This window comes from Rhinatrema bivittatum, chromosome 8 (genome assembly GCF_901001135.1).
Source record: "Rhinatrema bivittatum chromosome 8, aRhiBiv1.1, whole genome shotgun sequence".
In the NCBI taxonomy this organism is placed as follows: domain Eukaryota; kingdom Metazoa; phylum Chordata; class Amphibia; order Gymnophiona; family Rhinatrematidae; genus Rhinatrema; species Rhinatrema bivittatum.
The window spans coordinates 172,770,868-172,784,064 of record NC_042622.1 but is presented as its reverse complement, the minus strand read 5'-3'; the positions used below and the strand labels follow the sequence as shown (position 1 = coordinate 172,784,064).

At 48.4% G+C, this 13,197-nt stretch overlaps 1 protein-coding gene across 1 annotated transcript in view; it reads right to left on the bottom strand.

The window, feature by feature from the left end:
• DOC2B (double C2 domain beta) overlaps window positions 1-13,197 on the bottom strand; it is a 257,590-nt gene that overhangs the window by 76,867 nt on the left and 167,526 nt on the right. The window contains exon 5 of the mRNA XM_029611454.1: window positions 4,664-4,790. Coding sequence (XP_029467314.1) covers window positions 4,664-4,790 — 127 coding nt within the window. The remainder of the gene's footprint in view (window positions 1-4,663; window positions 4,791-13,197) is intronic.

Below are 13,197 nucleotides of genomic sequence, written 5' to 3'. Positions count from 1 at the left end.
TCCCCTCCAGCCTTCATGCGATAACATTTTATGAGGACCATGGAAATTACGGCTCAGACTCCTTTTGGCTAAGATCCAAGTGCATGAGCTGAGGACAGTCCCAGACCACTTTTAGCCTTTTGGCCAGCCACCTGGTCCCTTTCAGGGACATGAAGCTGTTAGAAATTACATTCCATTACAATTTGTTTTTAATTCCCAGATAAGATCATTACAAGTTTTGGAGTTAGGGTGCCGGAACATCCTTTTAACCCCTGTATATAAAATGGAAAATTAGCACCCTTCTATTTGAAGAATAGCATCCCCAGTACTCTAATGGTCAGTAGGACAGGCAGTGTTCTACCTGCAGGTCAGCAGGTCAGATACAAGCACCAGACAAACATATACACAATCACAGGACTCAACTGCAAGGCTGCGCAGTACCATCCCAGGTGAGATCTTCTGCTCCCCAGGCCACCAAAGGCAACATTCACAGCTCCAGGGGGAGGAAGTCACAGTCATTGTGCAATGGTGACATCTAGTGGCCAGATTTAGAGCCCAACATTTCAGATATCTGAAACAAGCCCTAGTGCCTGGCCCCAGTGTAGGCCGGTCACTACAATGACTTGGCTAAGTGATTTGGGAGGGGACATAAAATGAGATAAAAAAAAAAAAAAAACAACAAGTAGCTTTGAATGAAGGGTCATGCTGCCTTTGCCCAGTAGGGTTCAGTTCCAACAGAGCTGGAAGTTCAGGGAAGCAGGGTAAAAATCCCATGGAGGCCATCTATGCACTGGGAGCAATCCTGCAAATCTCTGCCAGCACAGAGCAGGCAATCAACAGCAAGCTCGAGCTGCAGTCTGAGGCCAGGTCACCTGCAAGGGGTTAATCGCAACTCGACTGGAAAAAGGCCAGGAAATGAGAAGCAATCATCACCACGGTCTGACCTTCATTCTTGCTAAAGATGGATGGACTGTCTCTCACCTTCCTTTGAATAAAACCTACCTCTCCAGCCACTGGGTATCCCTGGAAAGTGAGCGCGGGCCCTTTCTGTTCTAAGCTGCACTGAGATTACAGGAAAGCTCTGGAATCTGTGGAGCTACCCATTCCGGTTAATTAGCTGACCCGCAGTCACCATCTTTAATATCAGAAATGCCACAGCGGCTCAGACCAGCATCCTGTCTCTGACAGCGGCCAAGGCAGGTCACAAATGCCCTACAGGATCCCAAATAACAGATGCAACCCTTCATGCCCTTACCATGGATAAGCAGAGGCTTTTCCAAGCCCTACCTGGCTAATAATGAGCCTCCCACTGCCGACTGAGGAATGGATCTGTTTATTCTACGAGCAGCTCGGCATCTAGGACAGACCCTGCCTGTCACCTGCCGGCAAGCCACTCAAAACCTTTATTCTCTGTCTCTAAACACAAACCTGTCCTTTAAAAAGAAAACAATTCACGAGCCATCCTGAGGACGCTGGGGAGCAGGAAGGTCCCCAGGAAGGGTAGCTTTCTCCGGGTATTCAGTGGCACGTAGCCAGGTACCTTGGGAACAGTGACCTCCCCGGCCAGATCTATCCTGCTAGTACTGCACAGCAGGGCTACTCAGAAAACTTTTAGACAGGCCCCCACGTCCACCTAACACCCAGATAAAATGTATCTCCTTGATGGGGCGGGAAGGTTAAAACTCAAGTAACTCAACCAGTTATGCCAGACAAAGGCTTTGAACATCAACCTGTAAGTGCCTTTAGTCAGGTCTCTTACATTTCTAGGGGCAGTGCAATAAGAGTTTTAATCTGACTTCCTTCCTCTTCCCCACTGTGAGATCTTGTTCTTACCACTCTCAGGCAGCGTCTTATCCTTCCCCTTGCTGAAACGCTCTCTCAGGGCTATGCAGTGCTCTACAAACCTAGGGCCTGATTTGCTAAGGCTTTTCTCTCAGGTGGCGTCTATGGGGAAAAATGCTGAGCAACCCAGGCCCTTAAAATGAAAGAGATAGAAACAGCATTCTCCGGTCCCAAAGCTCTTGTAGACTGTGAGCACTCAAGCAGACCCGCAGGCTGTCCTTTTATCTCACTGCTCTTAAAATTAAACTTTCTACTTGCAAAGGCGTTCCAGAAAGATTCTTTTTTTTTTTTGCTGATAATCTTGGGGGAAACAAAAACTGACTTGGATATGAAGAGAGATCCTGCAAATAGCCAAGCTTCTACAGGGGGCAACAACTGGGATGTGCCCTTAACAGCACAGTGTAACTGGGGCAGACTGGATGGGCCAGTATGGTCCGTGTGTAGGGGTGAGAATCCTGATGTTTACCCATCACAATCAAACTTGTGTTTTCTGAAGGAATGGACCGGATCCATTCCCTTAGATTCGCAGTTACCACCAGTGTAAAGATTCACCCATTTTCTCTGACCGCTTTGTAAACTGTCATCGATTCTGGAGTCTATTTTGTAGTGAATTTCCTCCACTCGGCCGCCAGTGACAAGCACCAGGTTACAAATTAAATTGTAAAATATTCTGCAACATCTGTTTGCCATTTTCTCTGACCGCTTTGTAAACTGCATTCAGAGAAGTGCAGGACAGGCATCGCAAGGAATGTTTAGACAATTCATGGACCATTGTACTTCTGCTTAATGGTCCTCATTAGCATCCGCATTTGCATGACAATGAATTTTCCTTTCTGATCCTTAGTCATCTCTTCCTGTTGCTTACCCTTGCATAAAGTTATGACATCACATGCTATTTCCATGGCAACAGGCTGTGATGTCACAGACAGAGAGAAAAGCTCACTCCCAAGCAAATGTTCTTCAGTAGGGAACAGAAGCTGAGGTCTGGTGCTGTGGTGGGAGAAGTCAGAGGTCCCTGCCATCCTTTATCTGAAAATCTCAGCGTGCGAGCTGAGCCTCCAGGGCAGACAGAATGAGATTACAAATGGTGAACCGTTCTGTGTCTGCTGTGTTAGTCAGACATGAGACATAGATGGCTTTAAATCTGCTCTGACAGGTTGGACTACTTAGTGCAGGCAAGCTGCCACGGTGTTGTTACAAGGCAGTGCAAAACCACGTCCCTGCTAAGAGCTGCCCTAATGGAAGAATGAGGGAGAGCGGGATTCAGACAGAACCACAGCAGAGCACGCTCTAGTGCCATAAAACTAAAAGAAAACCAGTCAGGAACACAGACATGTTTCATGCATCCAGCCTGCTAGGGGATGAGACAAGAATCACCTAAAACCCATTGGCTTTCTGTTAAAATATTCACACCCTTCCTTACTTAGGCAGTCTCAGTTCTAACCTTTCCGGCAGACCAACTGGTGATGATGACACGAGGAGGGTTTTTGGCTGCACCTCAGGGGGTAGGCACATTTACCAAGCTGCAAACTTGAGTCTTTGAAACAAGGAGTGGAGTAAAAGGTAGGACCAAGATGGATATCCTCAAGGCACAGTCAGACGTTTGACTAGGCAGGGACAATGCTATTCCTGCCATCCAGTGTATACAGATGGATCAGAATGAGATCTTATCTGTAAGGTTTTTATGTTGTCACATGAAGGCTACAGAATGTGCTTTCTATGCAGGTGATGAAGTCACATTTGTGAACAAGCATACAAGGTGATCATTAACTAGTGATAGGACTGGTTTGCTCACTTTCTGGCTGGTTGCAAAGCACCTCTATCTAAAAACTAAAAAACCTTGGATGTAGAGTGGACTGCGGGATCCTGCTCAGAGAGTTGACATTAACACCACCAATGCAGAATTTTTAATTTTTTTTTTTTTTTTGGTGCAGAGGACGCTGCACTATGTAGGTGATAAGGATATCAGCACACTGAGCAGGAAATGTGTGAATATTTCACGAGGCTTCATTCCCTACAGAAATTTGCATAAGGTTGTGCCCACTATGCCATTGGGTAGGGTAGCTTTCAAAATGCTTGATGACATCACGACAAGCTCTGGGCTCCCTGAGATTTCAGCTGAACTGGCTCAATCCGTTTTTCCATTAGAAAGAAGGATTTTGTGTATTGGGGGCATCATGGGCACGTGGAAAGTGGGAGCCAAGGGGAGGGGGTACATTGGGCACCCGAGTAGCACAAACTGAAATGAAAATGAATGAATGGAAATATTACTGGGGTGGGAGAGGATCAGAGAGACGCAGACACACATGATGGCTTTATAAGGCCAATGTCCGCCTGGAAAACTAGATTATAAAAAATGAATACCATAAAAAGAAATTGCACTTAAGACGTAGTGACCGCAAGGCAGTGTCGGCTTCATGGCTGGAGGATTTGGGGCTGTACTGTGGAAGCACACAGAAAGCCATGGCCCACACGGATCATTAGCCTCTTGGCTTTCAAGGGCAGGCCAATGAAATAAAATACACGTAAAAAGCCGTGCGTCCAAACTGGGCGCCTGTTTTTTTTTTAACCTCTCCTGGGCGCCCGATGCAATATGTAAATGAGCTGCCGTACTAAAACGGACATGCTAGGGATAACCTGCGTGTCCTAGCATGTCCTTGGCACTGGGCGCCCAGGAAACTTGGCTGAGTGCAGGTGTCCAAAATGGACACTCAATTTGCAAGCATCCATTTTATACCGCGGCAGCGAATTTACCAGCACAATACACACGCACAATACACACGGCCTCCTAGCCCCAAGACTGCTTTCTAATACGGCCCACGAGGGTTTCCTTCCAACTCACCGGCAGCTGTTTTTCTAGGCAGATACTGAAGCTTTTCGTTTGGTTGGGCTTGAGCTTTTTCAGGGGAATTCTGGTCTCCCCGATGAACTCGTTGTGGCGGAATTTGTCCTCATCACATACAGAAATTCTGCAAAGGAAAAGACAAGCCAGACAAAAACAACATTAATGAGAAGAAAACTGGTAGGGCTGGGCAGAAATGGTGCCTACGTAAGAACACCGGCCTTACAAGAAGGTTTCTTCTCTACACAACAAGTCTATTGCATCTCTTGTACCCGATTCTTGGACAGGAAAGGGCAAGGAGAATCTATCTAGTCCTCCGTCACTACAGCACACATCTGGTGATCTGCTGCTGCTCTTCACTAAAATTCCCTGAAATGCAGGAAGTGTGATTATGGGGAGATGAGCAGCAAGGCTGGGCTAGCTCAGCGGCAGTGCTGGGCGCTGCCAAACAAAGGCACATGGGTCCAATTCTTGGGTCAGCCGGGGCTGGGAATGCTGCGGGTTGGGGAGGGAGTCACAGTCATGGCACAACAGTGACACCTACTGTGGTGCCTGGCCCCTGGCTGAGGACTGTTGCTGTAACAGGCAGCCTGCTGTGTACAAATTACACAGCAGGCTGCCACTTTCTTCCAATTCTTGAATCTGATGCCAGGAGCCTTCATTCGCACCTTTAGCCTAGTCACTGCAGTGAGCATCCTCAGCTGAGGACCATGCACCAGGGCTCCTGCCATAACCCTGTAATCCTGAGCCCTAAATCCAGCCACCAGATGTTGCCGTTGCACAATGACTGACACGAAATTCAGTCTCCCTGCCACTGCTGACTAGGGCTGTGCACAGACATTTTTTCGTTTCCTTTTTTATTTTCGTTTCATTTCGTTTATTTAAAATGAGCTGCCCTCCCAAAACAAAATGAAGAAACACAAAGAAATGAAAGACAAAACAACAAAAGAAAAAAAAAGTCAGCTTCTTGAGATAAAAAAAAACCTAACCCTCCCTGGCATCCCTTCTGATGAGCCCCTCACCTCTGAATCCTCTCAGCAGATGTTTCTTGTTCTTCATGGAGCAGGAGTGATCCCCGGTTGTTCATGCCCCACCGGAGGTCTGCTTGGATCAAGACTAGCGCCGGTGTTCATGGCTTCTGTACAAAACGGCGCCAGCCTCGGTCTGCTGGTGCCGTTTCTCAGCAGAATAATCGGGGATCGCTCCTGCCTTGTGAAGGGAGATAGGGAGGGCAGGTTCCCCACCCCCTCCTTAGTGGCAAATGTTTAAACAGAGCCAAAGAAAATTAACATTGTGTTTGTTTTTAGTTCATTTTTTTTTAAAAAACAAGTTGATGAAGCTTAAGGATTGCAAACATAAATGTTCATGACATTTTGTGATTGTGATGTACTTTGAAAGGTATTTCAGCTTGGAATTGTATATTCATTGTGTAAACAACAAAGGGGTTTTTTTTTTCTTGTTGAATAAAAATAATTAAACTGAAAACAAGTTGAAATGAAACCAGATAGTTTCGTTTCAGGCAAAAGCGCATCCCTACTGTTGACGCCTCCTCTGCCAGACGAGCTGAACAGAAAGGCGCCTTTGAGTTCTTTATAAGGGATTTACTTCTGGGACCTTCTGGGCAGCCATTCTGGCACAATCTCATGTCCTGGAAAACGCAGGTGAGGAAGGAATCGGTACTAGACAGAGCTCCTGGTGGGGAGAGCTGACCCAGTCATCCCTAGCATTGACTTTAATGGGGGGAGGGGGCAGCAACCCCCGCAGACCCAAATTGGCCTTCTGGCAAACACTGCTTCTGCCAGCCCTCCTTCTACCAACTGCACGTCAAAGCAAGTCAGCCATGTGAGGCCCAGCTAGATTCAGAGGCAGTGGCAGGTATTTCTACATTTCATTCCATTCCACTGGTCAATTTAATTTGATCCACGTTTAATTTTCTGGCTGACGGTTGAGCGTTAATCAGTAATTAGTATTAGGCCAGATTTGGGCGCCCGATTTAACCTACAAGAGCAGGACAGGATGAATCACCTCACCTCTTATTCTTTACACGGGGGATTATTTGTGGCTTTTCCAATAAAAGCTGTACACGTGATCAAAGCATGGTTTTGGGCTTCAACAAGGGCGGGACATGAACGAATCTCTCTCGCTCTCTGCCGGTCTCTACGAAAGCAGCTGTTTTGTGAATGTCTTCCTGCTCGAGCGTCGCGCGTGTTTTTCTGCATGTTTACACGTGCTCCTCTCTTCCTCATCTGATTTTGTGAAGTCAAAGGAAGCCATGGCTAATTTAAGGTGCAAATGCGTTTCTTTGTTTCCACATGGCGATGTATAAAAAAATAAATAAGCAGCTGGAATGTCACTGGAACTATTACCGCCATTTTTCTTGTATTTGTCTCTAATATAAGAACCACAGTTTTCCCTTCTCCAAGTATCTGACTGAAGCTTGTCTGGTCTTGCAGCCATGGGCTTATTTCTAGGTACAAACTGGCCCCCTGGCTACAACCATTTTCAAGTCAATAGCTGAAGGGCAGGGGAGAACGTCACCATCGTTGCGCGACTCTTTGCATTTGTGAAATGGAGCAGTTTTGCATACAAAAAAATAAAATCAATGCTTCCCTGATCTGCTGCCTTTTTATCTTCTATGCAAAAGCAAACGCAAATTTAATTCTGATTATACTGATTTAGTTCTGCTTTAGCAGAGGAACTGGGGCAAATATCCCCCCCCCCCCCCCAGCCCCTAGCAACATCATGAAAGCTGCTGTTGAACTCCGGGCTCAGGTTACATGGTAAGCGCTAAAGACCATTCCCCAAGCAAATGGCTTATGAAGAGATTAGAGGCAGTGACTTCACAGCATGGCTTCCACCAAAGTATGACCAAATGAGCACGTGATGTCATGTCAAGGGAACTGGATAGATTAAAAGAAACAAAGACACGTGGGACTTCCCTAAGAAACGAATGATGCTGAACAAAAAAAAAGAAAAGGACTTCATTACCATCAGTGGATGCAGCACCGAATGGGGAAGTGGGGCACCGTACCCTGAGTCTGAGACAGCGAGGATCACAACGCAACACAAAGAAAATCTTCCAGGCATCCAAAACTGGAGGCATTCGCATATGCTTTTGGATTTGAAAGTGAAGATGATAACAATTCTTAAGGGAAAATATACATTTCTTCCACTCTCTTTTCTTCTGTCCAGATGTTGTTTTCCATCTTCTTTGGAAGTCAATCCGAGCTCAATGAACGCTCTGCCCCAGTTCTGGCGAATATGGGACTTTATTTTTAAGGTTGGTTTTTTTTAAACCTCCGAATTTACAAGGCACCCCCTTCTTCTAACAACCCTCTCCTCCACTCTCTCACAGCTCTCATCAGGCATTCATTATACATGTCCGGTGCATTCCTCTCCCTCCCGCAAAGGTGCAGCAGAAACCGTCCACAGCCGAGATCCCAGGCCTGGGCTCTCTCCAGAGCTGTGTCTGACGTCTGGATGCCGCTGTAAGCACAGGTCAACTAAACGTAACATTTTTAAGTAAAAAAAGAAACAATGCATGTCCATCTATAAACATCTATGTGTGTGCACATATATCACACATACTAACATAGCAGATGAGGGCAGATAAACAGCAACCAGCCCAGTCCAGTCTGCCCAGTTATTCCTGTGCATATTGCAAGAATATATTCCGGCAGTCGGCCCTAGAGCGTGACCCTTTGTAAGGGCTCTCCTTGTGCAGGACAGCTTTTGTCATTTTCTTCATTTCTACTCTACAGTCTCATACAAAAATCTCCCCTTAGTTCACACCCAGCACCCCTCTCTTCCCAGACCTCACCCTCTAATAATGTGCGGAGACACTAATACCAGCGTGGCTGCTGCCCACACATCTGTCCTCGGAGCGTCAATCCTCCCTCTAATTGTATTTTTAATGGGGGCGTTTACTACTGTCAGGCACACAACTTTGGGGAGCTGAAATAACTTATTACCCCCACCCCCCACTGAACAAACAAAACAAAAAAAAAGTCCACGCTTTGATTTTTTTGGGAGAGTTTCTTTGCACATAATTGTGGAACTGACCCACTTCTACAGTTTAATTCCACTGAAGTCCTGGAAGAAAGACCTTGCTTGCTTCTTGGCATCTGCCAAGAGACTGTAACCCTCCTCCGAGCACCACTAATGAGGAATCTGCATTTCAGTCCTTATTATAAAGACTGTCACTGCAGGAAGAGTGCAGTGCAACGATCCTTTGCTGTCCCCCCAGCCTGTCCTAGCAACCTGCCTATCTGCTGGCTTCCCAGGTTAGTCAGTGAACTGAGACTTGAGAAAGAAACGTGCATAGCAAACAGCGCCCACCTAGCCTCCCGATTTTAACAACATTTACTGTAAATCAAATCAGAAGGCTTGTCTGTACTGCAGTGCCCTAAAAAAAAAAAAAGAAAAACATGAACGGCTGTCTATAATCCCCTCTGGGGCTCTGGGAAGAGAAAGGAATTGCTCCTGCAATTCAAGAGGAACGCTGGAGCTGCTTTTTAAGCACACAGAAGCAAAAAAGAGATTGGTTTTAGGGGTTATAATGAGAAGTCGCATTTAATTAGGGCTTGGCATCACACTGCAAAGAAGAATTTGGTTGCAGCCCCTTCCGGTTTCCCTCCCCACCACCCCCAGTTACTTCTTCCCACCCCCTAACGGTCGCCTCTAGTTCCCCCACTGGCAGCAGGACTCCCTTACAGGTTCCCTGCTTTCAGCGGCTGATCTAACGCCGTCACTGTTAAATGCTCCCTTGCCTTTGCAGACCTTCGTTTAAGGCAAGGAACAATTTAAGTGCAGCAGGACTGCCCCAGAGAGAGCTGGCAGTCTAAGGAGGTCGGTTTTACTAAACTGTGCTAGGGCCTAACGCAGAGATGAAAAGCAGTATTTCAAATACCCTGGGTTACCTCCCCTCTAAAAAAAACAAAACAAAAAGGGCAATGTGGGAATTGCAATGAGCTCATCCGCATGTAAATCAGATCCTTACTAGTAAATCCTATGCTAATTAAAAACCGCAGCTTGCCTTAAAATGTGCAAGCCACATTGTTGGAGAGAAAGTAAGCGGCAGCTGGAGGAGCGAAGTTAACTTTCCCCAGGAGCACGGGGAGGATAATGCTTCTGGGGCTGGCTTACAGAGTCCAAACATCTCCCTCCCACCAAGTCTTCTAAAAGCCCTGGAGATTTCGAGACCCCCCACTGTTCACTCCCTGCCACCCAGCTCCCCCTTTCTTCAATAGGCCTCTGCAGAAACCCAGGCCTGGAGACGGGGAGGAAGGAAATGTGGGCGAGGGAAAGTAAGCAGAAACCCAAACTAATTACTTGAACAACACGGAGCATGTTTATAAGTTCTAGGAACTAGACATGCTGCTGTTCTGAGGTCTTTTCCTCCATTTTTCATGTATTTTAAGCTCAGCTAGGATTCGTGGAACAATTGAATATTTGGTGAAAGAATGAATTAGGATAGGAAGAAGGATACAGAGCCTGTAACTCTAGGACTGGAAGGCTCAGGGGATGGGGGCAGGGATACAGAGCCTGGCACCTCTAGGACTGGAGGGCTCAGGGGATGGGGGCAGGGATACAGAGCCTGGCACCTCTAGGACTGGAGGGCTCAGGGGATGGGGGCAGGGATACAGAGCCTGGCACCTCTAGGACTGGAGGTCTCGGGGGATGGGGGCAGGGATACAGAGCCTGGCACCTCTAGGACTGGAGGTCTCGGGGGATGGGGGCAGGGATACAGAGCCTGGCACCTCTAGGACTGGAGGTCTCGGGGGATGGGGGCAGGGATACAGAGCTGTCACCTCTAGGACTGGAGGGCTTGGGATGGGGCAGGGATACAGAGCCTGTCACCTCTAGGACTGGAGGGCTCAGGGGATGGGGGCAGGAATACAGAGCCTGTTACCTCTAGGACTGGAGGGCTCAGAGGATGGGGGCAGGGATACAGAGCCTGTCGCCTCTAGGACTGGAGGGCTCAGGGGATGGGGGCAGGGATACAGAGCTGTCACCTCTAGGACTGGAGGGCTCAGGGGATGGGTGCAGGGATACAGAGCCTGTAACCTCTAGGACTGGAGGGCTCAGGGGATGGGCGCAGGGATACAGAGCCTGTTACTCTAGGACTGGAAGGCTCAGGGGATGGGGGCAGGAATACAGAGCCTGTCACCTCTAGGACTGGAGGTCTCGGGGGATGGGGGCAGGGATACAGAGCCTGTCACCTCTAGGACTGGAGGTCTCGGGGGATGGGGGCAGGGATACAGAGCCTGTCACCTCTAGGACTGGAGGGCTCGGGGGATGGGTGCAGGGATACAGAGCCTGTAACCTCTAGGACTGGAGGTCTCGGGGGATGGGGGCAGGGATACAGAGCCTGTCACCTCTAGGACTGGAGGGCTCAGGGGATGGGTGCAGGGATACAGAGCCTGTAACCTCTAGGACTGGAGGGCTCAGGGGATGGGTGCAGGGATACAGAGCCTGTCACCTCTAGGACTGGAGGGCTTGGAAGATGGGTGCAGGGATACAGAGCCTGTCACCTCTAGGACTGGAGGGCTCAAGGGATGGGTGCAGGGATACAGAGCCTGTAACCTCTAGGACTGGAGGGCTTGGAGGATGGGTGCAGGGATACAGAGCCTGTCACCTCTAGGACTGGAGGGCTCAGGGGATGGGTATAGGGCAGTGATGGCTAACCTATGACACGCGTGTCAGAGGTGACACGCCGAGCCGTTTTTGCTGACACGCATAGCGTTTTGGGACTATCGAATTTTTTTTTTTATTATTGGCTGCGCCAGCCCTTTAAAATTAGTTTTTCAGTATCTCCCCAATGCCCCCGGGCGCAGCGACAGGCAGATAGGCAGGGCTGTGGTGAGGCTCACGTCACCACAGCCCAAAGAAAAAGATCGTGTTTGAACGCGCTGATGCTCCTCTTCCTTCCTGCCTGTGCAGCCCCCGAAGTAAATGTTGCCGGAGCCGCGTGGGCAGGAAGGAGAAGCATCAGTGCGTGCAGAAGAGGAGCATCGCTTGCGCTTACGGGCCTCCGCGAATCCCAAGTCGCAGCGGCCCGAGAAGAGGAAGAGGCCCGAGAAGAGGAAGAGGCCCGGTAGCAGGGCCGCTGCAGAGCCCATCCTGCGGCGACCCGCGAAGAGGAGGCCCAGAGGTGAGAGAGAGGCTGAGGGTCTGTAGAGGGTGTGTGTGCGCGTGTATGATATGAGTTGAGAGATTGTGTGTGAGGACCTGAATGTTTGCAGAGACTGCATGTGCTTGAGCAAGACAGCATGTGGGAGTGAGAGCCTGTGTGTATGAATGATTGTATGAGAGAGAGCATGTGCCAGTGAGAGCATGTGTGTGTGTGAGAGAGAGAGAAATGCATGTGAGAATGAGAACCTGACTGTGTGTTTGAGGGAAGAAGATGGAGAGAAAAGAAACAGAAAAAAAGACAATATAAAAGGAATTGGCAAAAAAAAAAAAAAGAAAGGGAAGGTGGGAAAAAAAAGCCTGTGACCAACCAATTAGAAAACTAAGATCAAACAGCAAAGTAAAAAAAAAATTCTTTTTAGTGATTGGCACATGTAATCTTTGGGAATGTGCAAGAATAGCAACATCCCCAATAGTCATGTGGCAGCAGTGACAGTGGCAGCAGAGGAATGAGAGAGGCTCCGAGGTTGCTGGCAAAAGAGAGGGGGGTCTGCCTTTAGTGTGTGCATGTGAATGAATGGGACTCTGCCTGGGGGTGTATGTGTGTGAATGCATGGGTGTCTGCCTGGGGGTCTGTGTGTGTGAGAATGAATTGGTGCCTGCCTGGAGGATGGAGCGGGAGTGGTGTGAGTGACTGGGAGCCTGCCTGGGTGTGTGTGTTTGTGTGTATGTGAGGGAGCCAGTGAGTGTGAGAGCATGAGTATGTATGAGAAAATCCAGGGGAGTAAGAGTTTTGTGGGAGGGGGGTGGGTGGAGGGGGAGAGAGTGTTTTAATTGAAGATTTAGCCGATGAAATTCAGCAACAAAAAAGTCACTAAGCAGGTAAGGTAAAGAATTATTTGTTTTTGCTTTATTAGTAAATACAGTACATATATTAAAATTATAACTTTGTTATTAATTAGAGCTACAAATATCACAATTATGGATTTTTCTAGAAGTGACACACCACCCGAGTTATGCTCGGTTTTTTTTATGAATTTTGACACACTGAGCTCAAAAGGTTGGCCATCACTGGTGTAGGGATACAGAGCCTGTAACCTCTAGGACTGGAGGGCTCAGGGGATGGGTGCAGGGATACAGAGCCTGTCACCTCTAGGACTGGAGAGCTCAGGGGATGGGGGCAGGGATACAGAGCCTGTCACCTCTAGGACTGGAGGGCTCAGGGGATGGGTGCAGGGATACAGAGCCTGTCACCTCTAGGACTGGAGGGCTCAGGGGATGGGCAAGGGGATACAGAGCCTGTCACCTCTAGGACTGGAGGGCTCAGGGGATGGGGGCAGGGATACAGAGCCTGTCACCTCTAGGACTGGAGGGCTCGGGGGATGGGGGCAGGGATACAGAGC